At 49.6% G+C, this 25,000-nt stretch overlaps 1 protein-coding gene across 2 annotated transcripts in view; it reads right to left on the bottom strand.

Annotated features, from left to right (window-relative positions):
* Window positions 1-25,000, bottom strand: part of LOC138947556 (uncharacterized) — a 90,580-nt gene that overhangs the window by 26,287 nt on the left and 39,293 nt on the right. For both annotated transcript variants that reach the window (XM_070319045.1, XM_070319046.1), the window contains 2 exons: window positions 3,255-3,500; window positions 821-949 (listed from right to left, as the gene is read on the bottom strand). In XM_070319045.1, the coding sequence (XP_070175146.1) occupies window positions 821-949; window positions 3,255-3,500 (375 nt within the window). The remainder of the gene's footprint in view (window positions 1-820; window positions 950-3,254; window positions 3,501-25,000) is intronic.

Raw genomic sequence — 25,000 nt, 5'->3', positions numbered from 1 at the left:
ATTTCTACTCGCTGCAGGCGAGTGTATATCATACTTGTGCTAAAAAGTAAAGCAACCCGAGCTGATATTCAGTCTGAAATGTAATATTTAAAATAAAAACACAAGAAAGGTAGGTTGTTCAGGGGCGGACGAGGGGGGGGGGGGGGGGGGGGGGGGGGTGTGTGCACAGGGTGCACGTGCAAAAAAAAAATAATTTGGAAAGCTGATTCTATGACCATTTATAAGTTCAAATGGCACAAGATGGCACCATTTTGCTTCTTTGAGCCACATTTTTTTTCCGGGGGGGCATGCCCCCGGACCCCCTAGCAAATTCGGACGCTTCGCGCCCATCACATTCACTTTCGATTCAAAGTGCACACCCCCTTACAAAGCAACTGATCCGCCCCTGTTGTTGGAACGTTTGTTATTGACAAAACAATACATTCACAGATATTTCGACCCAACGGTCTTTTAAGTGAACAGACAAACAAATATTCACACAAAACTTATCTTGATAGTTATCCACTCCTCAGGAAGCCGAGCGAATGAATGATTGTATGATGAAATGAATGACGTAGAAAGGGAATGACGTCAGTGTCGAAAGAATCTTTAAATTACTATGTAAAAATTAAAAAGTTCAAATTGAAATGATTTGATATTTAAAGATTCATCAAATGTATTTGTTGTTTAAGTAGTCAGGCATGGTCAGTGAATAGCGACTCACAGCAAGCTAAAGCTGAATAATTAAACAGAAATAATAAAAATTCTGTTACATAAAAGAGTTGCTCAATTTTTGAGCTTAAGTATATATTCGCACGCTGTTTAAAATAATTCCACTCACCTTTGCAGTTGCCGGTCACCATCTTATAGCCATTTCGGCACGTGCAGCTAAAATTGCCGGCAAAGTTGTTGCACACTTCAATTTCTCCGCAAGTATTCAGCCCAGACTCGTCATCACATTCGTCCACATCTGTAAGACACATAGCAGTGTGCGGCATTTGACCGGAAAACATTGAAATTGTAAATACCGGAAAGTAAATTATAAATCGTTCCGGCTTCATCAGTCATCAATTAGACTGCAATTGGGAAAACCCGGTAAAGGTCAAACGATACTTAGTCGAGTTTACGCCATACACACCATCGCCAATGAAAATGTACTGATTTCTACAGACAGTTGAGCTCTTTGGACTCCGCAAGTTAAAATAAATGTAAATTCAAAATGTATTTGAGACAGTGACAAAAGGTCAGGTGTCATGTCTACTGTCCCGAATGACACACGATTGCTGACATTTCACCATTGCCAAAAGAATAAACAAATAAGAAATAGGTAGAAAATGAATGTGAAAACTGACTTTGATTGTTGATCAGTATTTTCTATACCACTAACAAATATCTACTTACACATAGCTGTTTGGCAAATGTATGTTGCATGGGACACACTGACATGAAAGTGGAAGATGTTTTTCCCTCTAGAGAAACTACATATCATGTTACACTTTTTGTGCTCTTCCATTCCAGTTGGCAATCAATTGTTAACGCATGTTATTAGAAAAAATAGAACGAAAACAGATTAGATAGAATGAAAAATGTACTGGTGATGTCATTTGGGACATACTGACATGAAAACGTCACCTTTTGTCATTGTCTCATTTACGAAACTAGAGTAGCAACTTGACCAGTGAATTTTCTTACAAGTCTCTAGCCCTGTGCAGCGATTGGTTCCTTCACTGATGACCGCCACCGACGACCTTTTGCTGTGTATCGCTATTGATTGCAAGATCTTTTTTGCGCTTTTCTTGTTCTGTGGTTGCGTGTAATAAGGAATAAGGGCAGGTCTACACATAAAATGACCTGTAGGTCGTGTCAACCTAGTCTGGCAACGGACCTAACTTCCAAATGCTCATGATGTCAAAGTCACCGAGCGAGACAAACGTCATCCTGGGAACACTTTTCGCGCTTGCTGTTTCCTCTGGAAGAATTTTGAGTTCGTACACGTCACGCTTTACTTTCTGGAGTGACGTCTATTTGTTCAAATATTTCACAAGGTTTTGGAAGAGATTGAGATTCCATACAACACATCTACAATGTGGGCACTTCCATTGTGGACGTTAGGAGCAAAAGACACACACGTACAGTATGTAGGATAAACAGAATACTACATTTCCGCTGTGTCATATCAGATGTACACACGTTGCTTTATCAAATATTAAACACGTCGCTTTCGCTCGCATTTCCATATTTGAAAAAAACTAAAAAAAACTCATGTAAATCTGATATGATACAGCAAGCCGTGGAGTAGGGGAAAGGCTCCCAATATGGACCACTTCCTGTTCTGACAAACGAACGGCGCTAGCGCGCTCAAAACAATTTCATTGGCTGTATTAACCCTCTCTAGATAACTTGCACATGTGAAAACATTCGCAGAAACACAAACCTCAAAACCGTAGGGCTTTTTCTCTTTTTTTCACTTTTGGCAGCGTTCACTCTAAATTTGCCGCCTAAAACGAACTCGTTTCTGTCCACAGCCAAAGCTTTTTTCACACAAAAATGGCTATATATATGACAGCTCAGACCGTATTTGTTACAATTTAGCAGTGTTTATCCCGAGTTTCTACTGCAAACAAAAAATAATATCAAAATCTCAAAGTATGTGTGATTCCCCTAATATGGACCACCTTCAACAAATCGAAGAAAATAAAAGCTAAAGGCAATTTTCATTAATTCATTAAGAAGCTTGTTAAAAATAACCTATAACTACCCCTCGAGATTTCAAAAAAGTATAACAAATAGTCTTCTTTTCATGGAAGTTGATAATTTCACATATTTTCACTCTGTTTTCGAAAAGTTTCTTCAGTTTCTGGTGTGCTTGAAATTATGTTCTGATCAACCCAAAACAGATAAATCTGAAGCATATTTGATTAGTCTGACTTGCACACTAAGTTGTATCATGTGATTCTGAAGTATATAGGGCTTTTTACAGTGATTCGTGAAGGCCGCTTCACTGATCCATATTGGGCGCCCAGGCTCCTAATATGGACCATTTGTGATTTGTCTGTATTTAATTTTTGCTGAATGTCTATCAAAGCTATTTCCCTCTGATTAGGCCTCACGGTTAACCTAAGAGAGAAGGACTACTAAGCATAAAATGAAACTTCTTCGCAAGAAAACAAGCTAGTTATCAGCAAGAAACAAAAAGTGGTCCATATTAGGAGCCCTTCCCCTATTCTCTACATGAGGTGTAGGGATGATAACAAAACAATAGCAAACCAACCAACCTTGACACGTCCCGGCGCTGTCCTTGCTGAAACCCGGCAGACAGGAACACACGAACGACCCGTTGGTGTTACTGCACAGTTGACCTTGACCGCAAACATCCGGGTTCTCCTCACACTCGTCTACGTCATCCCCGCAAGCCTCGCCCTTCCAGCCTGACTGACACTGGCATCCGGTCACGTGATGGCATGCCACGCCTCTTCCGTTGCACTCGCACGTGTTGTTGCATTCTGCACCGTAGCTCAACCCTGTGTTGACAACGAGGGTTATGTGTACGGTGTTAATATGTGACCCTCCACCACGAAATGAGTCGCATGTCATCTCGCGCGGTTCTGCGCTAGGCTTAATATCAGTCCGGGGAGTGTCTTGTAACAGTGTGAGAGTCACCTTAGTCACAGGCTCATAACTCGAACAGTTTTTGCTCTTTTCTAAAACGGTTTTCACCACTGGATAGAGCATAAAAAACTCTTTATGAAAATGTAAAAATATGAAAATCATGCAAAGGTGACATGCGACTCATCCGTGGTGGAGGGTCACATATATCTATCTATAGGCGCAGACATTTCCCTGTCAGCGATTCTACAATCACTATCTCAGATGTGGACAGGCTTCCACACGGGTTACAGGGCAAAGACCTAGTAGTGTAGGAAAGGGGGAAGGGGCTTCCACACGGGTTACAGGGCTAAGACCTAGTAGTGTAGGAAAGGGGAAAGGGGCTTCCACACGGGTTACAGGGCTAAGACCTAGTAGTGTAGGAAAGGGGGAAGGGGCTTCCACACGGGTTACAGGGCTAAGACCTAGTAGTGTAGGAAAGGGGGAAGGGGCTTCCACACGGGTTACAGGGCTAAGACCTAGTAGTGTAGGAAAGGGGGAAGGGGCTTCCACACGGGTTACAGGGCTAAGACCTAGTAGTGAAGGAAAGGGGGAAGGGGCTTCCACACGGGTTACAGGGCTAAGACCTAGTAGTGTAGGAAAGGGGGAAGGGGCTTCCACACGGGTTACAGGGCAAAGACCTAGTAGTGTAGGAAAGGGGGAAGGGGCTTCCACACGGGTTACAGGGCAAAGACCTAGTAGTGTAGGAAAGGGGGAAGGGGCTTCCACACGGGTTACAGGGCTAAGACCTAGTAGTGTAGGAAAGGGGGAAGGGGCTTCCACACGGGTTACAGGGCTAAGACCTAGTAGTGTAGGAAAGGGGGAAGGGGCTTCCACACGGGTTACAGGGCTAAGACCTAGTAGTGTAGGAAAGGGGGAAGGGGCTTCCACACGGGTTACAGGGCTAAGACCTAGTAGTGTAGGAAAGGGGGAAGGGGCTTCCACACGGGTTACAGGGCTAAGACCTAGTAGTGTAGGAAAGGGGGAAGGGGCTTCCACACGGGTTACAGGGCTAAGACCTAGTAGTGTAGGAAAGGGGGAAGGGGCTTCCACACGGGTTACAGGGCAAAGACCTAGTAGTGTAGGAAAGGGGGAAGGGGCTTCCACACGGGTTACAGGGCAAAGACCTAGTAGTGTAGGAAAGGGGGAAGGGGCTTCCACACGGGTTACAGGGCTAAGACCTAGTAGTGTAGGAAAGGGGGAAGGGGCTTCCACACGGGTTACAGGGCAAAGACCTAGTAGTGTAGGAAAGGGGGAAGGGGCTTCCACACGGGTTACAGGGCTAAGACCTAGTAGTGTAGGAAAGGGGGAAGGGGCTTCCACACGGGTTACAGGGCAAAGACCTAGTAGTGTAGGAAAGGGGGAAGGGGCTTCCACACGGGTTACAGGGCTAAGACCTAGTAGTGTAGGAAAGGGGGAAGGGGCTTCCACACGGGTTACAGGGCTAAGACCTAGTAGTGTAGGAAAGGGGGAAGGGGCTTCCACACGGGTTACAGGGCTAAGACCTAGTAGTGTAGGAAAGGGGGAAGGGGCTTCCACACGGGTTACAGGGCTAAGACCTAGTAGTGTAGGAAAGGGGGAAGGGGCTTCCACACGGGTTACAGGGCTAAGACCTAGTAGTGTAGGAAAGGGGGAAGGGGCTTCCACACGGGTTACAGGGCAAAGACCTAGTAGTGTAGGAAAGGGGGAAGGGGCTTCCACACGGGTTACAGGGCTAAGACCTAGTAGTGTAGGAAAGGGGGAAGGGGCTTCCACACGGGTTACAGGGCTAAGACCTAGTAGTGTAGGAAAGGGGGAAGGGGCTTCCACACGGGTTACAGGGCTAAGACCTAGTAGTGTAGGAAAGGGGGAAGGGGCTTCCACACGGGTTACAGGGCTAAGACCTAGTAGTGTAGGAAAGGGGGAAGGGGCTTCCACACGGGTTACAGGGCTAAGACCTAGTAGTGTAGGAAAGGGGGAAGGGGCTTCCACACGGGTTACAGGGCTAAGACCTAGTAGTGTAGGAAAGGGGGAAGGGGCTTCCACACGGGTTACAGGGCTAAGACCTAGTAGTGTAGGAAAGGGGGAAGGGGCTTCCACACGGGTTACAGGGCTAAGACCTAGTAGTGTAGGAAAGGGGGAAGGGGCTTCCACACGGGTTACAGGGCTAAGACCTAGTAGTGTAGGAAAGGGGGAAGGGGCTTCCACACGGGTTACAGGGCTAAGACCTAGTAGTGTAGGAAAGGGGGAAGGGGCTTCCACACGGGTTACAGGGCTAAGACCTAGTAGTGTAGGAAAGGGGGAAGGGGCTTCCACACGGGTTACAGGGCTAAGACCTAGTAGTGTAGGAAAGGGGGAAGGGGCTTCCACACGGGTTACAGGGCTAAGACCTAGTAGTGTAGGAAAGGGGGAAGGGGCTTCCACACGGGTTACAGGGCTAAGACCTAGTAGTGTAGGAAAGGGGGAAGGGGCTTCCACACGGGTTACAGGGCTAAGACCTAGTAGTGTAGGAAAGGGGGAAGGGGCTTCCACACGGGTTACAGGGCAAAGACCTAGTAGTGTAGGAAAGGGGGAAGGGGCTTCCACACGGGTTACAGGGCTAAGACCTAGTAGTGTAGGAAAGGGGGAAGGGGCTTCCACACGGGTTACAGGGCTAAGACCTAGTAGTGTAGGAAAGGGGGAAGGGGCTTCCACACGGGTTACAGGGCTAAGACCTAGTAGTGTAGGAAAGGGGGAAGGGGCTTCCACACGGGTTACAGGGCTAAGACCTAGTAGTGTAGGAAAGGGGGAAGGGGCTTCCACACGGGTTACAGGGCTAAGACCTAGTAGTGTAGGAAAGGGGGAAGGGGCTTCCACACGGGTTACAGGGCTAAGACCTAGTAGTGTAGGAAAGGGGGAAGGGGCTTCCACACGGGTTACAGGGCTAAGACCTAGTAGTGTAGGAAAGGGGGAAGGGGCTTCAACACGGGTTACAGGGCTAAGACCTAGTAGTGTAGGAAAGGGGGAAGGGGCTTCCACACGGGTTACAGGGCTAAGACCTAGTAGTGTAGGAAAGGGGGAAGGGGCTTCCACACGGGTTACAGGGCTAAGACCTAGTAGTGTAGGAAAGGGGGAAGGGGCTTCCACACGGGTTACAGGGCAAAGACCTAGTAGTGTAGGAAAGGGGGAAGGGGCTTCCACACGGGTTACAGGGCTAAGACCTAGTAGTGTAGGAAAGGGGGAAGGGGCTTCCACACGGGTTACAGGGCAAAGACCTAGTAGTGTAGGAAAGGGGGAAGGGGCTTCCACACGGGTTACAGGGCTAAGACCTAGTAGTGTAGGAAAGGGGGAAGGGGCTTCCACACGGGTTACAGGGCTAAGACCTAGTAGTGTAGGAAAGGGGGAAGGGGCTTCCACACGGGTTACAGGGCTAAGACCTAGTAGTGTAGGGAAGGGGGAAGGGGCTCCCACACGGGTTACAGGGCTAAGACCTAGTAGTGTAGGAAAGGGGGAAGGGGCTTCCACACGGGTTACAGGGCAAAGACCTAGTAGTGTAGGAAAGGGGGAAGGGGCTTCCACACGGGTTACAGGGCTAAGACCTAGTAGTGTAGGAAAGGGGGAAGGGGCTTCCACACGGGTTACAGGGCAAAGACCTAGTAGTGTAGGAAAGGGGGAAGGGGCTTCCACACGGGTTACAGGGCTAAGACCTAGTAGTGTAGGAAAGGGGGAAGGGGCTTCCACACGGGTTACAGGGCTAAGACCTAGTAGTGTAGGAAAGGGGGAAGGGGCTTCCACACGGGTTACAGGGCTAAGACCTAGTAGTGTAGGAAAGGGGGAAGGGGCTTCCACACGGGTTACAGGGCAAAGACCTAGTAGTGTAGGAAAGGGGGAAGGGGCTTCCACACGGGTTACAGGGCTAAGACCTAGTAGTGTAGGAAAGGGGGAAGGGGCTTCCACACGGGTTACAGGGCTAAGACCTAGTAGTGTAGGAAAGGGGGAAGGGGCTTCCACACGGGTTACAGGGCTAAGACCTAGTAGTGTAGGAAAGGGGGAAGGGGCTTCCACACGGGTTACAGGGCTAAGACCTAGTAGTGTAGGAAAGGGGGAAGGGGCTTCCACACGGGTTACAGGGCTAAGACCTAGTAGTGTAGGAAAGGGGGAAGGGGCTTCCACACGGGTTACAGGGCAAAGACCTAGTAGTGTAGGAAAGGGGGAAGGGGCTTCCACACGGGTTACAGGGCTAAGACCTAGTAGTGTAGGAAAGGGGGAAGGGGCTTCCACACGGGTTACAGGGCAAAGACCTAGTAGTGTAGGAAAGGGGGAAGGGGCTTCCACACGGGTTACAGGGCTAAGACCTAGTAGTGTAGGAAAGGGGGAAGGGGCTTCCACACGGGTTACAGGGCTAAGACCTAGTAGTGTAGGAAAGGGGGAAGGGGCTTCCACACGGGTTACAGGGCTAAGACCTAGTAGTGTAGGAAAGGGGGAAGGGGCTTCCACACGGGTTACAGGGCTAAGACCTAGTAGTGTAGGAAAGGGGGAAGGGGCTTCCACACGGGTTACAGGGCTAAGACCTAGTAGTGTAGGAAAGGGGGAAGGGGCTTCCACACGGGTTACAGGGCAAAGACCTAGTAGTGTAGGAAAGGGGGAAGGGGCTTCCACACGGGTTACAGGGCTAAGACCTAGTAGTGTAGGAAAGGGGGAAGGGGCTTCCACACGGGTTACAGGGCTAAGACCTAGTAGTGTAGGAAAGGGGGAAGGGGCTTCCACACGGGTTACAGGGCTAAGACCTAGTAGTGTAGGAAAGGGGGAAGGGGCTTCCACACGGGTTACAGGGCTAAGACCTAGTAGTGTAGGAAAGGGGGAAGGGGCTTCCACACGGGTTACAGGGCTAAGACCTAGTAGTGTAGGAAAGGGGGAAGGGGCTTCCACACGGGTTACAGTGCAAAGACCTAGTAGTGTAGGAAAGGGGGAAGGGGCTTCCACACGGGTTACAGGGCTAAGACCTAGTAGTGTAGGAAAGGGGGAAGGGGCTTCCACACGGGTTACAGGGCAAAGACCTAGTAGTGTAGGAAAGGGGGAAGGGGCTTCCACACGGGTTACAGGGCTAAGACCTAGTAGTGTAGGAAAGGGGGAAGGGGCTTCCACACGGGTTACAGGGCAAAGACCTAGTAGTGTAGGAAAGGGGGAAGGGGCTTCCACACGGGTTACAGGGCTAAGACCTAGTAGTGTAGGAAAGGGGGAAGGGGCTTCCACACGGGGTACAGGGCTAAGACCTAGTAGTGTAGGAAAGGGGGAAGGGGCTTCCACACGGGTTACAGGGCTAAGACCTAGTAGTGTAGGAAAGGGGGAAGGGGCTTCCACACGGGTTACAGGGCTAAGACCTAGTAGTGTAGGAAAGGGGGAAGGGGCTTCCACACGGGTTACAGGGCTAAGACCTAGTAGTGTAGGAAAGGGGGAAGGGGCTTCCACACGGGTTACAGGGCAAAGACCTAGTAGTGTAGGAAAGGGGGAAGGGGCTTCCACACGGGTTACAGGGCTAAGACCTAGTAGTGTAGGAAAGGGGGAAGGGGCTTCCACACGGGTTACAGGGCTAAGACCTAGTAGTGTAGGAAAGGGGGAAGGGGCTTCCACACGGGTTACAGGGCTAAGACCTAGTAGTGTAGGAAAGGGGGAAGGGGCTTCCACACGGGTTACAGGGCTAAGACCTAGTAGTGTAGGAAAGGGGGAAGGGGCTTCCACACGGGTTACAGGGCAAAGACCTAGTAGTGTAGGAAAGGGGGAAGGGGCTTCCACACGGGTTACAGGGCTAAGACCTAGTAGTGTAGGAAAGGGGGAAGGGGCTTCCACACGGGTTACAGGGCTAAGACCTAGTAGTGTAGGAAAGGGGGAAGGGGCTTCCACACGGGTTACAGGGCTAAGACCTAGTAGTGTAGGAAAGGGGGAAGGGGCTTCCACACGGGTTACAGGGCAAAGACCTAGTAGTGTAGGAAAGGGGGAAGGGGCTTCCACACGGGTTACAGGGCTAAGACCTAGTAGTGTAGGAAAGGGGGAAGGGGCTTCCACACGGGTTACAGGGCAAAGACCTAGTAGTGTAGGAAAGGGGGAAGGGGCTTCCACACGGGTTACAGGGCTAAGACCTAGTAGTGTAGGAAAGGGGGAAGGGGCTTCCACACGGGTTACAGGGCAAAGACCTAGTAGTGTAGGAAAGGGGGAAGGGGCTTCCACACGGGTTACAGGGCTAAGACCTAGTAGTGTAGGAAAGGGGGAAGGGGCTTCCACACGGGTTACAGGGCTAAGACCTAGTAGTGTAGGAAAGGGGGAAGGGGCTTCCACACGGGTTACAGGGCTAAGACCTAGTAGTGTAGGAAAGGGGGAAGGGGCTTCCACACGGGTTACAGGGCTAAGACCTAGTAGTGTAGGAAAGGGGGAAGGGGCTTCCACACGGGTTACAGGGCAAAGACCTAGTAGTGTAGGAAAGGGGGAAGGGGCTTCCACACGGGTTACAGGGCTAAGACCTAGTAGTGTAGGAAAGGGGGAAGGGGCTTCCACACGGGTTACAGGGCAAAGACCTAGTAGTGTAGGAAAGGGGGAAGGGGCTTCCACACGGGTTACAGGGCTAAGACCTAGTAGTGTAGGAAAGGGGGAAGGGGCTTCCACACGGGTTACAGGGCTAAGACCTAGTAGTGTAGGAAAGGGGAAAGGGGCTTCCACACGGGTTACAGGGCAAAGACCTAGTAGTGTAGGAAAGGGGGAAGGGGCTTCCACACGGGTTACAGGGCAAAGACCTAGTAGTGTAGGAAAGGGGGAAGGGGCTTCCACACGGGTTACAGGGCTAAGACCTAGTAGTGTAGGAAAGGGGGAAGGGGCTTCCACACGGGTTACAGGGCTAAGACCTAGTAGTGTAGGAAAGGGGAAAGGGGCTTCCACACGGGTTACAGGGCTAAGACCTAGTAGTGTAGGAAAGGGGAAAGGGGCTTCCACACGGGTTACAGGGCAAAGACCTAGTAGTGTAGGAAAGGGGGAAGGGGCTTCCACACGGGGTACAGGGCTAAGACCTAGTAGTGTAGGAAAGGGGGAAGGGGCTTCCACACGGGTTACAGGGCAAAGACCTAGTAGTGTAGGAAAGGGGGAAGGGGCTTCCACACGGGTTACAGGGCTAAGACCTAGTAGTGTAGGAAAGGGGAAAGGGGCTTCCACACGGGTTACAGGGCTAAGACCTAGTAGTGTAGGAAAGGGGGAAAGGGGCTTCCACACGGGTTACAGGGCAAAGACCTAGTAGTGTAGGAAAGGGGGAAGGGGCTTCCACACGGGTTACAGGGCTAAGACCTAGTAGTGTAGGAAAGGGGGAAGGGGCTTCCACACGGGTTACAGGGCTAAGACCTAGTAGTGTAGGAAAGGGGGAAGGGGCTTCCACACGGGTTACAGGGCTAAGACCTAGTAGTGTAGGAAAGGGGGAAGGGGCTTCCACACGGGTTACAGGGCTAAGACCTAGTAGTGTAGGAAAGGGGGAAGGGGCTTCCACACGGGTTACAGGGCTAAGACCTAGTAGTGTAGGAAAGGGGAAAGGGGCTTCCACACGGGTTACAGGGCTAAGACCTAGTAGTGTAGGAAAGGGGGAAGGGGCTTCCACACGGGTTACAGGGCTAAGACCTAGTAGTGTAGGAAAGGGGAAAGGGGCTTCCACACGGGTTACAGGGCTAAGACCTAGTAGTGTAGGAAAGGGGGAAGGGGCTTCCACACGGGTTACAGGGCTAAGACCTAGTAGTGTAGGAAAGGGGGAAGGGGCTTCCACACGGGTTACAGGGCTAAGACCTAGTAGTGTAGGAAAGGGGGAAGGGGCTTCCACACGGGTTACAGGGCTAAGACCTAGTAGTGTAGGAAAGGGGGAAGGGGCTTCCACACGGGTTACAGGGCTAAGACCTAGTAGTGTAGGAAAGGGGGAAGGGGCTTCCACACGGGTTACAGGGCTAAGACCTAGTAGTGTAGGAAAGGGGGAAGGGGCTTCCACACGGGTTACAGGGCTAAGACCTAGTAGTGTAGGAAAGGGGGAAGGGGCTTCCACACGGGTTACAGGGCTAAGACCTAGTAGTGTAGGAAAGGGGGAAGGGGCTTCCACACGGGTTACAGGGCTAAGACCTAGTAGTGTAGGAAAGGGGGAAGGGGCTTCCACACGGGTTACAGGGCTAAGACCTAGTAGTGTAGGAAAGGGGGAAGGGGCTTCCACACGGGTTACAGGGCTAAGACCTAGTAGTGTAGGAAAGGGGGAAGGGGCTTCCACACGGGTTACAGGGCTAAGACCTAGTAGTGTAGGAAAGGGGGAAGGGGCTTCCACACGGGTTACAGGGCTAAGACCTAGTAGTGTAGGAAAGGGGGAAGGGGCTTCCACACGGGTTACAGGGCAAAGACCTAGTAGTGTAGGAAAGGGGGAAGGGGCTTCCACACGGGTTACAGGGCTAAGACCTAGTAGTGTAGGAAAGGGGGAAGGGGCTTCCACACGGGTTACAGGGCAAAGACCTAGTAGTGTAGGAAAGGGGGAAGGGGCTTCCACACGGGTTACAGGGCTAAGACCTAGTAGTGTAGGAAAGGGGGAAGGGGCTTCCACACGGGTTACAGGGCTAAGACCTAGTAGTGTAGGAAAGGGGGAAGGGGCTTCCACACGGGTTACAGGGCTAAGACCTAGTAGTGTAGGAAAGGGGGAAGGGGCTTCCACACGGGTTACAGGGCTAAGACCTAGTAGTGTAGGAAAGGGGGAAGGGGCTTCCACACGGGTTACAGGGCTAAGACCTAGTAGTGTAGGAAAGGGGGAAGGGGCTTCCACACGGGTTACAGGGCTAAGACCTAGTAGTGTAGGAAAGGGGGAAGGGGCTTCCACACGGGTTACAGGGCTAAGACCTAGTAGTGTAGGAAAGGGGGAAGGGGCTTCCACACGGGTTACAGGGCTAAGACCTAGTAGTGTAGGAAAGGGGGAAGGGGCTTCCACACGGGTTACAGGGCAAAGACCTAGTAGTGTAGGAAAGGGGGAAGGGGCTTCCACACGGGTTACAGGGCTAAGACCTAGTAGTGTAGGAAAGGGGGAAGGGGCTTCCACACGGGTTACAGGGCTAAGACCTAGTAGTGTAGGAAAGGGGGAAGGGGCTTCCACACGGGTTACAGGGCTAAGACCTAGTAGTGTAGGAAAGGGGGAAGGGGCTTCCACACGGGTTACAGGGCTAAGACCTAGTAGTGTAGGAAAGGGGGAAGGGGCTTCCACACGGGTTACAGGGCTAAGACCTAGTAGTGTAGGAAAGGGGGAAGGGGCTTCCACACGGGTTACAGGGCTAAGACCTAGTAGTGTAGGAAAGGGGGAAGGGGCTTCCACACGGGTTACAGGGCTAAGACCTAGTAGTGTAGGAAAGGGGGAAGGGGCTTCCACACGGGTTACAGGGCTAAGACCTAGTAGTGTAGGAAAGGGGGAAGGGGCTTCCACACGGGTTACAGGGCTAAGACCTAGTAGTGTAGGAAAGGGGGAAGGGGCTTCCACACGGGTTACAGGGCTAAGACCTAGTAGTGTAGGAAAGGGGGAAGGGGCTTCCACACGGGTTACAGGGCTAAGACCTAGTAGTGTAGGAAAGGGGGAAGGGGCTTCCACACGGGTTACAGGGCTAAGACCTAGTAGTGTAGGAAAGGGGGAAGGGGCTTCCACACGGGTTACAGGGCTAAGACCTAGTAGTGTAGGAAAGGGGGAAGGGGCTTCCACACGGGTTACAGGGCAAAGACCTAGTAGTGTAGGAAAGGGGGAAGGGGCTTCCACACGGGTTACAGGGCTAAGACCTAGTAGTGTAGGAAAGGGGGAAGGGGCTTCCACACGGGTTACAGGGCTAAGACCTAGTAGTGTAGGAAAGGGGGAAGGGGCTTCCACACGGGTTACAGGGCTAAGACCTAGTAGTGTAGGAAAGGGGGAAGGGGCTTCCACACGGGTTACAGGGCTAAGACCTAGTAGTGTAGGAAAGGGGGAAGGGGCTTCCACACGGGTTACAGGGCTAAGACCTAGTAGTGTAGGAAAGGGGGAAGGGGCTTCCACACGGGTTACAGGGCAAAGACCTAGTAGTGTAGGAAAGGGGGAAGGGGCTTCCACACGGGTTACAGGGCTAAGACCTAGTAGTGTAGGAAAGGGGGAAGGGGCTTCCACACGGGTTACAGGGCTAAGACCTAGTAGTGTAGGAAAGGGGGAAGGGGCTTCCACACGGGTTACAGGGCTAAGACCTAGTAGTGTAGGAAAGGGGGAAGGGGCTTCCACACGGGTTACAGGGCAAAGACCTAGTAGTGTAGGAAAGGGGGAAGGGGCTTCCACACGGGTTACAGGGCTAAGACCTAGTAGTGTAGGAAAGGGGGAAGGGGCTTCCACACGGGTTACAGGGCAAAGACCTAGTAGTGTAGGAAAGGGGGAAGGGGCTTCCACACGGGTTACAGGGCTAAGACCTAGTAGTGTAGGAAAGGGGGAAGGGGCTTCCACACGGGTTACAGGGCTAAGACCTAGTAGTGTAGGAAAGGGGGAAGGGGCTTCCACACGGGTTACAGGGCAAAGACCTAGTAGTGTAGGAAAGGGGGAAGGGGCTTCCACACGGGTTACAGGGCTAATACCTAGTAGTGTAGGAAAGGGGGAAGGGGCTTCCACACGGGTTACAGGGCAAAGACCTAGTAGTGTAGGAAAGGGGGAAGGGGCTTCCACACGGGTTACAGGGCTAAGACCTAGTAGTGTAGGAAAGGGGGAAGGGGCTTCCACACGGGTTACAGGGCTAAGACCTAGTAGTGTAGGAAAGGGGGAAGGGGCTTCCACACGGGTTACAGGGCTAAGACCTAGTAGTGTAGGAAAGGGGGAAGGGGCTTCCACACGGGTTACAGGGCTAAGACCTAGTAGTGTAGGAAAGGGGGAAGGGGCTTCCACACGGGTTACAGGGCTAAGACCTAGTAGTGTAGGAAAGGGGGAAGGGGCTTCCACACGGGTTACAGGGCTAAGACCTAGTAGTGTAGGAAAGGGGGAAGGGGCTTCCACACGGGTTACAGGGCAAAGACCTAGTAGTGTAGGAAAGGGGGAAGGGGCTTCCACACGGGTTACATGGCTAAGACCTAGTAGTGTAGGAAAGGGGGAAGGGGCTTCCACACGGGTTACAGGGCAAAGACCTAGTAGTGTAGGAAAGGGGGAAGGGGCTTCCACACGGGTTACAGGGCTAAGACCTAGTAGTGTAGGAAAGGGGGAAGGGGCTTCCACACGGGTTACAGGGCTAAGACCTAGTAGTGTAGGAAAGGGGAAAGGGGCTTCCACACGGGTTACAGGGCTAAGACCTAGTAGTGTAGGAAAGGGGGAAGGGGCTTCCACACGGGTTACAGGGCAAAGACCTAGTAGTGTAGGAAAGGGGGAAGGGGCTTCCACACGGGTTACAGGGCTAAGACCTAGTAGTGTAGGAAAGGGGGAAGGGGCTTCCACACGGGTTACAGGGCTAAGACCTAGTAGTGTAGGAAAGGGGGAAGGGGCTTCCACACGGGTTACAGGGCTAAGACCTAGTAGTGTAGGAAAGGGGGAAGGGGCTTCCACACGGGTTACAGGGCTAAGACCTAGTAGTGTAGGAAAGGGGGAAGGGGCTTCCACACGGGTTACAGGGCTAAGACCTAGTAGTGTAGGAAAGGGGGAAGGGGCTTCCACACGGGTTACAGGGCTAAGACCTAGTAGTGTAGGAAAGGGGGAAGGGGCTTCCACACGGGTTACAGGGCTAAGACCTAGTAGTGTAGGAAAGGGGGAAGGGGCTTCCACACGGGTTACAGGGCTAAGACCTAGTAGTGTAGGAAAGGGGAAAGGGGCTTCCACACGGGTTACAGGGCTAAGACCTAGTAGTGTAGGAAAGGGGAAAGGGGCTTCCACACGGGTTACAGGGCAAAGACCTAGTAGTGTAGGAAAGGGGGAAGGGGCTTCCACACGGGTTACAGGGCTAAGACCTAGTAGTGTAGGAAAGGGGGAAGGGGCTTCCACACGGGTTACAGGGCTAAGACCTAGTAGTGTAGGAAAGGGGGAAGGGGCTTCCACACGGGTTACAGGGCTAAGACCTAGTAGTGTAGGAAAGGGGGAAGGGGCTTCCACACGGGTTACAGGGCTAAGACCTAGTAGTGTAGGAAAGGGGGAAGGGGCTTCCACACGGGTTACAGGGCTAAGACCTAGTAGTGTAGGAAAGGGGGAAGGGGCTTCCACACGGGTTACAGGGCTAAGACCTAGTAGTGTAGGAAAGGGGGAAGGGGCTTCCACACGGGTTACAGGGCTAAGACCTAGTAGTGTAGGAAAGGGGGAAGGGGCTTCCACACGGGTTACAGGGCTAAGACCTAGTAGTGTAGGAAAGGGGGAAGGGGCTTCCACACGGGTTACAGGGCTAAGACCTAGTAGTGTAGGAAAGGGGGAAGGGGCTTCCACACGGGTTACAGGGCAAAGACCTAGTAGTGTAGGAAAGGGGGAAGGGGCTTCCACACGGGTTACAGGGCTAAGACCTAGTAGTGTAGGAAAGGGGGAAGGGGCTTCCACACGGGTTACAGGGCTAAGACCTAGTAGTGTAGGAAAGGGGGAAGGGGCTTCCACACGGGTTACAGGGCTAAGACCTAGTAGTGTAGGAAAGGGGGAAGGGGCTTCCACACGGGTTACAGGGCTAAGACCTAGTAGTGTAGGAAAGGGGGAAGGGGCTTCCACACGGGTTACAGGGCTAAGACCTAGTAGTGTAGGAAAGGGGGAAGGGGCTTCCACACGGGTTACAGGGCTAAGACCTAGTAGTGTAGGAAAGGGGGAAGGGGCTTCCACACGGGTTACAGGGCTAAGACCTAGTAGTGTAGGAAAGGGGGAAGGGGCTTCCACACGGGTTACAGGGCTAAGACCTAGTAGTGTAGGAAAGGGGGAAGGGGCTTCCACACGGGTTACAGGGCTAAGACCTAGTAGTGTAGGAAAGGGGGAAGGGGCTTCCACACGGGTTACAGGGCTAAGACCTAGTAGTGTAGGAAAGGGGGAAGGGGCTTCCACACGGGTTACAGGGCTAAGACCTAGTAGTGTAGGAAAGGGGGAAGGGGCTTCCACACGGGTTACAGGGCTAAGACCTAGTAGTGTAGGAAAGGGGGAAGGGGCTTCCACACGGGTTACAGGGCTAAGACCTAGTAGTGTAGGAAAGGGGGAAGGGGCTTCCACACGGGTTACAGGGCAAAGACCTAGTAGTGTAGGAAAGGGGGAAGGGGCTTCCACACGGGTTACAGGGCTAAGACCTAGTAGTGTAGGAAAGGGGGAAGGGGCTTCCACACGGGTTACAGGGCTAAGACCTAGTAGTGTAGGAAAGGGGGAAGGGGCTTCCACACGGGTTACAGGGCTAAGACCTAGTAGTGTAGGAAAGGGGGAAGGGGCTTCCACACGGGTTACAGGGCTAAGACCTAGTAGTGTAGGAAAGGGGGAAGGGGCTTCCACACGGGTTACAGGGCAAAGACCTAGTAGTGTAGGAAAGGGGGAAGGGGCTTCCACACGGGTTACAGGGCTAAGACCTAGTAGTGTAGGAAAGGGGGAAGGGGCTTCCACACGGGTTACAGGGCAAAGACCTAGTAGTGTAGGAAAGGGGGAAGGGGCTTCCACACGGGTTACAGGGCTAAGACCTAGTAGTGTAGGAAAGGGGGAAGGGGCTTCCACACGGGTTACAGGGCTAAGACCTAGTAGTGTAGGAAAGGGGGAAGGGGCTTCCACACGGGTTACAGGGCTAAGACCTAGTAGTGTAGGAAAGGGGGAAGGGGCTTCCACACGGGTTACAGGGCAAAGACCTAGTAGTGTAGGAAAGGGGGAAGGGGCTTCCACACGGGTTACAGGGCTAAGACCTAGTAGTGTAGGAAAGGGGGAAGGGGCTTCCACACGGGTTACAGGGCTAAGACCTAGTAGTGTAGGAAAGGGGGAAGGGGCTTCCACACGGGTTACAGGGCTAAGACCTAGTAGTGTAGGAAAGGGGGAAGGGGCTTCCACACGGGTTACAGGGCAAAGACCTAGTAGTGTAGGAAAGGGGGAAGGGGCTTCCACACGGGTTACAGGGCTAAGACCTAGTAGTGTAGGAAAGGGGGAAGGGGCTTCCACACGGGTTACAGGGCAAAGACCTAGTAGTGTAGGAAAGGGGGAAGGGGCTTCCACACGGGTTACAGGGCTAAGACCTAGTAGTGTAGGAAAGGGGGAAGGGGCTTCCACACGGGTTACAGGGCTAAGACCTAGTAGTGTAGGAAAGGGGAAAGGGGCTTCCACACGGGTTACAGGGCTAAGACCTAGTAGTGTAGGAAAGGGGGAAGGGGCTTCCACACGGGTTACAGGGCAAAGACCTAGTAGTGTAGGAAAGGGGGAAGGGGCTTCCACACAGGTTACAGGGCTAAGACCTAGTAGTGTAGGAAAGGGGGAAGGGGCTTCCACACGGGTTACAGGGCTAAGACCTAGTAGTGTAGGAAAGGGGGAAGGGGCTTCCACACGGGTTACAGGGCTAAGACCTAGTAGTGTAGGAAAGGGGGAAGGGGCTTCCACACGGGTTACAGGGCTAAGACCTAGTAGTGTAGGAAAGGGGGAAGGGGCTTCCACACGGGTTACAGGGCTAAGACCTAGTAGTGTAGGAAAGGGGGAAGGGGCTTCCACACGGGTTACAGGGCAAAGACCTAGTAGTGTAGGAAAGGGGGAAGGGGCTTCCACACGGGTTACAGGGCTAAGACCTAGTAGTGTAGGAAAGGGGGAAGGGGCTTCCACACGGGTTACAGGGCAAAGACCTAGTAGTGTAGGAAAGGGGGAAGGGGCTTCCACACGGGTTACAGGGCTAAGACCTAGTAGTGTAGGAAAGGGGGAAGGGGCTTCCACACGGGTTACAGGGCAAAGACCTAGTAGTGTAGGAAAGGGGGAAGGGGCTTCCACACGGGTTACAGGGCTAAGACCTAGTAGTGTAGGAAAGGGGGAAGGGGCTTCCACACGGGTTACAGGGCAAAGACCTAGTAGTGTAGGAAAGGGGGAAGGGGCTTCCACACGGGTTACAGGGCTAAGACCTAGTAGTGTAGGAAAGGGGGAAGGGGCTTCCACACGGGTTACAGGGCAAAGACCTAGTAGTGTAGGAAAGGGGGAAGGGGCTTCCACACGGGTTACAGGGCTAAGACCTAGTAGTGTAGGAAAGGGGGAAGGGGCTTCCACACGGGTTACAGGGCTAAGACCTAGTAGTGTAGGAAAGGGGGAAGGGGCTTCCACACGGGTTACAGGGCTAAGACCTAGTAGTGTAGGAAAGGGGGAAGGGGCTTCCACACGGGTTACAGGGCAAAGACCTAGTAGTGTAGGAAAGGGGGAAGGGGCTTCCACACGGGTTACAGGGCTAAGACCTAGTAGTGTAGGAAAGGGGGAAGGGGCTTCCACACGGGTTACAGGGCAAAGACCTAGTAGTGTAGGAAAGGGGGAAGGGGCTTCCACACGGGTTACAGGGCTAAGACCTAGTAGTGTAGGAAAGGGGGAAGGGGCTTCCACACGGGTTACAGGGCAAAGACCTAGTAGTGTAGGAAAGGGGGAAGGGGCTTCCACACGGGTTACAGGGCTAAGACCTAGTAGTGTAGGAAAGGGGAAAGGGGCTTCCACACGGGTTACAGGGCTAAGACCTAGTAGTGTAGGAAAGGGGGAAGGGGCTTCCACACGGGTTACAGGGCTAAGACCTAGTAGTGTAGGAAAGGGGGAAGGGGCTTCCAAAATGAGGCAAGAAACACAAGTCAAGGTCAGGGCAAGGTTGGGGCTTGAAAATGAGCAAGTGGCACTGTGTGAAGTGTGAAACCGAGTCTGCACACTGAGTGCCCTTGCTTCAAGGCTCAATCCATGACCAGACCGTGGCAAGCGGCATACCAGGGTATGTCCACTCTGACCAACCATTACCGTAAAGTACCTTGTAAGCGCCCAGTATCGAGTAAGCGCCCACCCCCCACTTTTAGTCCCAAACCGTGCATAGGGTATAGTACCTTGTAAGCGCCCACCCCCCACTTTACACCATTGAAATCAGGGGAAATAAAAATTCCGCACTTGATCTGCTGGTTCCTTTCTTGCAAACCCTATCACGTGTGTCTGCACGCCTTGGACCTAAACACCTGCAAGTCAATGATTACAAGATGCCGCGGATCAAATCGTACACCGTTGCATTTAAGCTGTCAGCTCTTGACTATTTGGATAATAACGCCAATGGAAATGTGTCGCAAACAGCAAGTGAGTTTGGGGTAGATAAAACAAGTCGCGTAAGGCGAAAATACAATATTTAGTCAAGTAGCTGTCGAACTCACAGAATGAAACTGAACGCAATGCCATTTAGCGCGGTAGTGGTTACGCTATGCTGCATAGCACGCTTTTCTGTACCTCTCTTCGTTTTAACTTTCTGAGCGTGTTTTTAATCCAAACATATCATATCTATATGTTTTTGGAATCAGGAACCGACAAGGAATAAGATGAAAGTGTTTTTAAATTGATTTGGACAATTTAATTTTGATAATAATTTTTATATATTTAATTTTCAGAGCTTGTTTTTAATCCGAATATAACATATTTATATGTTTTTGGAATCAGCAAATGATGGAGAATAAGATAAACGTAAATTTGGATCGTTTTATAATTTTTTTTTTTTTTTTTACAATTTTCAGATTTTTAATGACCAAAGTCATTAATTAATTTTTAAGCCACCAAGCTGAAATGCAATACCGAAGTCCGGGCTTCGTCGAAGATTACTTGACAAAAATGTCAACCAATTTGGTTGAAAAATGAGGGCGTGACAGTGCCGCCTCAACTTTCACGAAAAGCCGGATATGACGTCATCAAAGACATTTATCAAAAAAATGAAAAAATGTTCGGGGATTTCATACCCAGGAACTCTCATGTCAAATTTCATAAAGATCGGTCCAGTAGTTTAGTCTGAATCGCTCTACACACACACACACACACACACACACACACACACACACACACAGACACACAGACACACAGACACACACACGCACATACACCACGACCCTCGTTTCGATTCCCCCTCGATGTTAAAATATTTAGTCAAAACTTGACTAAATATAAAAAGGATACGAGAATGGCGAGAGGATCGCGATACCCTGTTACGTCACCAGGCCGGAAAGGAAAAGAAGAAGCGAAAGTTACAGTCTTTGGCCAAGTAAAATAGACTGCTGCCCATATCCAGAAGACGTACCCCTTGTTCAAGGGAAACAGAGACACAGTGCGGCCGACAGCGGCACCTCTGCAGACAAGAAAAGGATGCGACGACATGTGTCTCCCCAAGCTCTTCTAATGACAATACGAACAAGAAAAACAATGGAAGAGAAAACAAGTCGCGCAAGGCGAAATTACTACATTTAGTCAACCTGTGGAACTCACAGAATGAAACTGAACGTAGTCCGCCGCTAGTGCAAAAGGCAGTGAAAGTGACGAGCCTGTTTGGCGCGGTAGCGGTTGCGCTGTGCTTCATAGCACGCTTTTCTGTACCTCTCTTCGTTTTAACTTTCTGAGCGTGTTTTTTATCCAAACATATCGTATCTATATGTTTTTGGAATCAGAAACCGACAAGGAATAAGATGAAATAGTTTTTAAAACGATTCCGGAAATTTAATTTTAATCATAATTTTTATATTTGTAATTTTCAGTGCTTGTTTTTAATATAACATATTTATATGTTTTTGGAATCAGAACATGATGAAGAATAAAATAAAAGTAAGTTTGGATCGTTTTATAAAAAAATAATTTTAATTACAATGTTCAAATTTTTAATGACCAAAGACATTAATTAATTTGTTAGCCTCCATGCTGAAATGCAATACCGAAGTCCGGCCTTCGTCGAAGATTGCTTGGCCAAAATGTCAATCAATTTGATTAAAAATTGAGGGTGTGACAGTGCCGCCTCAACTTTTACAAAAAGCCGGATATGACGTCATAAAAGACATTCATCGAAAAAAATTAAAAAAAAGTCTGGGGATATCATACCCAGGAACTCTCATGTAAAATTTCATAAAGATCGGTCCAGTAGTTTACTCTGAATCGCTCTACACACACACACGCACAGACAGACACACACACAGACACACAGACACACAGACACACACACATACACCACGACCCTCGTTTTGATTCCCCCTCTATGTTAAAACATTTAGTCAAAACTTGACTAAATGTAAAAAGAAAGAAGATATGATTACGAAGTGATCAAAGATCACATTTCTTACTGAAATCTGCTCGTGCATAGGGTGTAACACCCAGTAAGCGCCCACCCCCTACTTTGGGTCGGAATTGGTTTACAGGGGGGGTGGGCGCTTACAAGGTACTTTACGGTATTTCTAAAAGTTTAAACCATCAATAAAATCCTGAAAGCGAAACGGGTGCGACAGGTCACCTTTAAAAAAAAGATACATTTGCTGAGTAAGGGGAGGGGGGGGGGGCTTCCGGAACCCACGACCCCATCCCCCGTGGATCATGCCCGAGAATAAGATATCACTCTAGTCTACTTGATCACATGCCAAAAATCAACTAGCTGGAGACTTTCTTTGCACAGCGAGCACTTTTGAATTAATTACATTATTTACTTGAAACAAGTGGTAGTCTGTAAAATAGACAATGTTCGAAAATAACTCTGTTGGGTTTGTATGTGCCGTGGAAAAGTTGAAATGGAATTCCGAAAGTACTGAGGCAAGCTTTCCCACGTGACATTATAAACCAATCACTAACGAGCGGCGTGTCTCCACATCCACGAGGGCCCCAAAGGGGGGGTATCATCACGATCACGGGAAGGGAAATTTTAGCTTTCACGATCACAGTTACCTTGATTATATTTAGTCAAGTTTTGATTTTTGTTTTCACGATCACAAACACCTTGACGAATAGAGGATCATAGAGTGATACAGCTGTGAAAAATGTACGTTGAAAATAAAATGCTTTGCAATAATGCCCATCACAATCACGAAAACAAATGACGATCACGATCACGAGACTTGATTTTTTTGTCATCACGGATCACGGGCAAAGTCCCATCACGATCACAGAAATGGAAATTTCGGCAATCACGGTCACAGAAAGGTCAAAAAACGCCAATCACGATCACGATTGTAAACCCTTTGGGGCCCTCATCCATCAACTAATTTTCACTTTGTACAGAACGCACCAAGGGTGTTGAAGTTTGGCAAATGTCAAAGGGGAGGGGTGGTCTTACCCCACGTAAAGTCCTGGTCAGATCTGAGATGGTCAGTCGAGGTTTTATTTATAGGAACGGCTGTACTTTTGGTTTGGATTCAAAACCTGGTTCCATGACTCATCAATTGGTTGCTAGCTAAGATGGCAGCTTTGTTGGGACAGATGAGTGAGCGAGGGTGATTGCCCAAGCACATCCTATACATCTCTCACCCTGTTCTGCACTCATCCAACCGCCAACTCACCCCAACAAACAAAACAAACAAGTCGCGTAAGGCGAAAATACAACATTTAGTCAAGTAGCTGTCGAACTCACAGAATGAAATTGAACGCAATGCCATTTTTCAGCAAGACCGTATACTCGTAGCATCGTCAGTCCACCGCTCATGGCAAAGGCAGTGAAATTGACAAGAAGAGCGGGGTAGTAGTTGCGCTAAGAAGGATAGCACGCTTTTCTGTACCTCTCTTTGTTTTAACTTTCTGAGCGTGTTTTTAATCCAAACATATCATATCTATATGTTTTTGGAATCAGGAACCGACAAGGAATAAGATGAAAGTGTTTTTAAATTGATTTGGACAATTTAATTTTGATAATAATTTTTATATATTTAATTTTCAGAGCTTGTTTTTAATCCAAATATAACATATTTATATGTTTTTGGAATCAGAAAATGATGGAAAATAAGATGAACGTATATTTGGATCGTTTTATAAATTTTTATTTTTTTTTACAATTTTCAGATTTTTAATGACCAAAGTCATTAATTAATTTTTTAGCCACCAAGCTGAAATGCAATACCGAAGTCCGGGCTTCGTCGAAGATTACTTGACCAAAATTTCAACCAATTTGGTTGAAAAATGAGGGCGTGACAGTGCCGCCTCAACTTTCACGAAAAGCCGGATATGACGTCATCAAAGACATTTATCAAAAAAATTAAAAAAACATCTGAGGATATCATACCCAGGAACTCTCATGTCAAATTTCATAAAGATCGGTCCAGTAGTTTAGTCTGAATCGCTCTACACACACACACACACACACAGACACACAGACATACATACACCACGACCCTCGTCTCGATTCCCCCCTCTACGTTAAAACATTTAGTCAAAACTTGACTAAATGTAACAAGTCGCGTAAGGCGAAAATACAACATTTAGTCAAGTAGCTGTCGAACACACAGAATGAAACTGAACGCAATGCAACGCAGCAAGACCGTATACTCGTAGCATCGTCAGTCCACCGCTCACGGCATAGGCAGTAAAATTGACAAGAAGAGCGGGGTAGTAGTTGCGCTGGGAAGGATAGCACGCTTTTCTGTACCTCTCTTCGTTTTAACTTTCTGAGCGTGTTTTTAATCCAAACATATCATATCTATATGTTTTTGGAATCAGGAACCGACAAGGAATAAGATGAAAGTGTTTTTAAATTGATTTGGAAAATTTAATTTTGATAATAATTTTTATATATTTAATTTTCAGAGCTTGTTGTTAATCCAAATATAACATATTTATATGTTATTGGAATCAGCAAACGATGGAGAATAAGATGAACGTAAATTTGGATCGTTTTATAAAACAATTTTTTTTTTACAATTTTCAGATTTTTAATGACCAAAGTCATTAATTAATTTTTAAGCCACCACGCTGAAATGCAATAGCGAAGTCCGGGCTTCGTCGAACATTACTTGACCAAAATGTCAACCAATTTGGTTGAAAAATGAGGGCGTGACAGTGCCGCCTCAACTTTCACGAAAAGCCGGATATGACGTCATCAAAGACATTTATCAAAAAAATGAAACAACTATCTGAGGATATCATACCCAGGAACTCTCATGTCAAATTTCATAAAGATCGGTCTAGTAGTTTGGTCTGAATCGCTCTACACGCACGCACACACGCACACACACGCACAGACACACACACATACACCACGACCCTCGTCTCGATTCCCCCCTCGATGTTAAAACATTTAGTCATAACTTGACTAAATGTAAAAATGAGGGTGTGACAGTGCGGCCTCAACTTTTACAAAAAGTCGGATATGACGTCATCAAAGACATTTATAAAACAAGTCGCGTAAGGCGAAAATACAATATTTAGTCAAATAGCTGTCGAACTCACAGAATGAAACTGAACGCAATGCCATTTTTCAGCAAGACCGTATACTCGTAGCATCGTCAGTCCACCGCTCATGGCAAAGGCAGTGAAATTGAC

Source organism: Littorina saxatilis, linkage group LG14 (genome assembly GCF_037325665.1).
Source record: "Littorina saxatilis isolate snail1 linkage group LG14, US_GU_Lsax_2.0, whole genome shotgun sequence".
Taxonomy (NCBI): domain Eukaryota; kingdom Metazoa; phylum Mollusca; class Gastropoda; order Littorinimorpha; family Littorinidae; genus Littorina; species Littorina saxatilis.
This window is presented reverse-complemented; position numbering and strand designations above follow the sequence as displayed.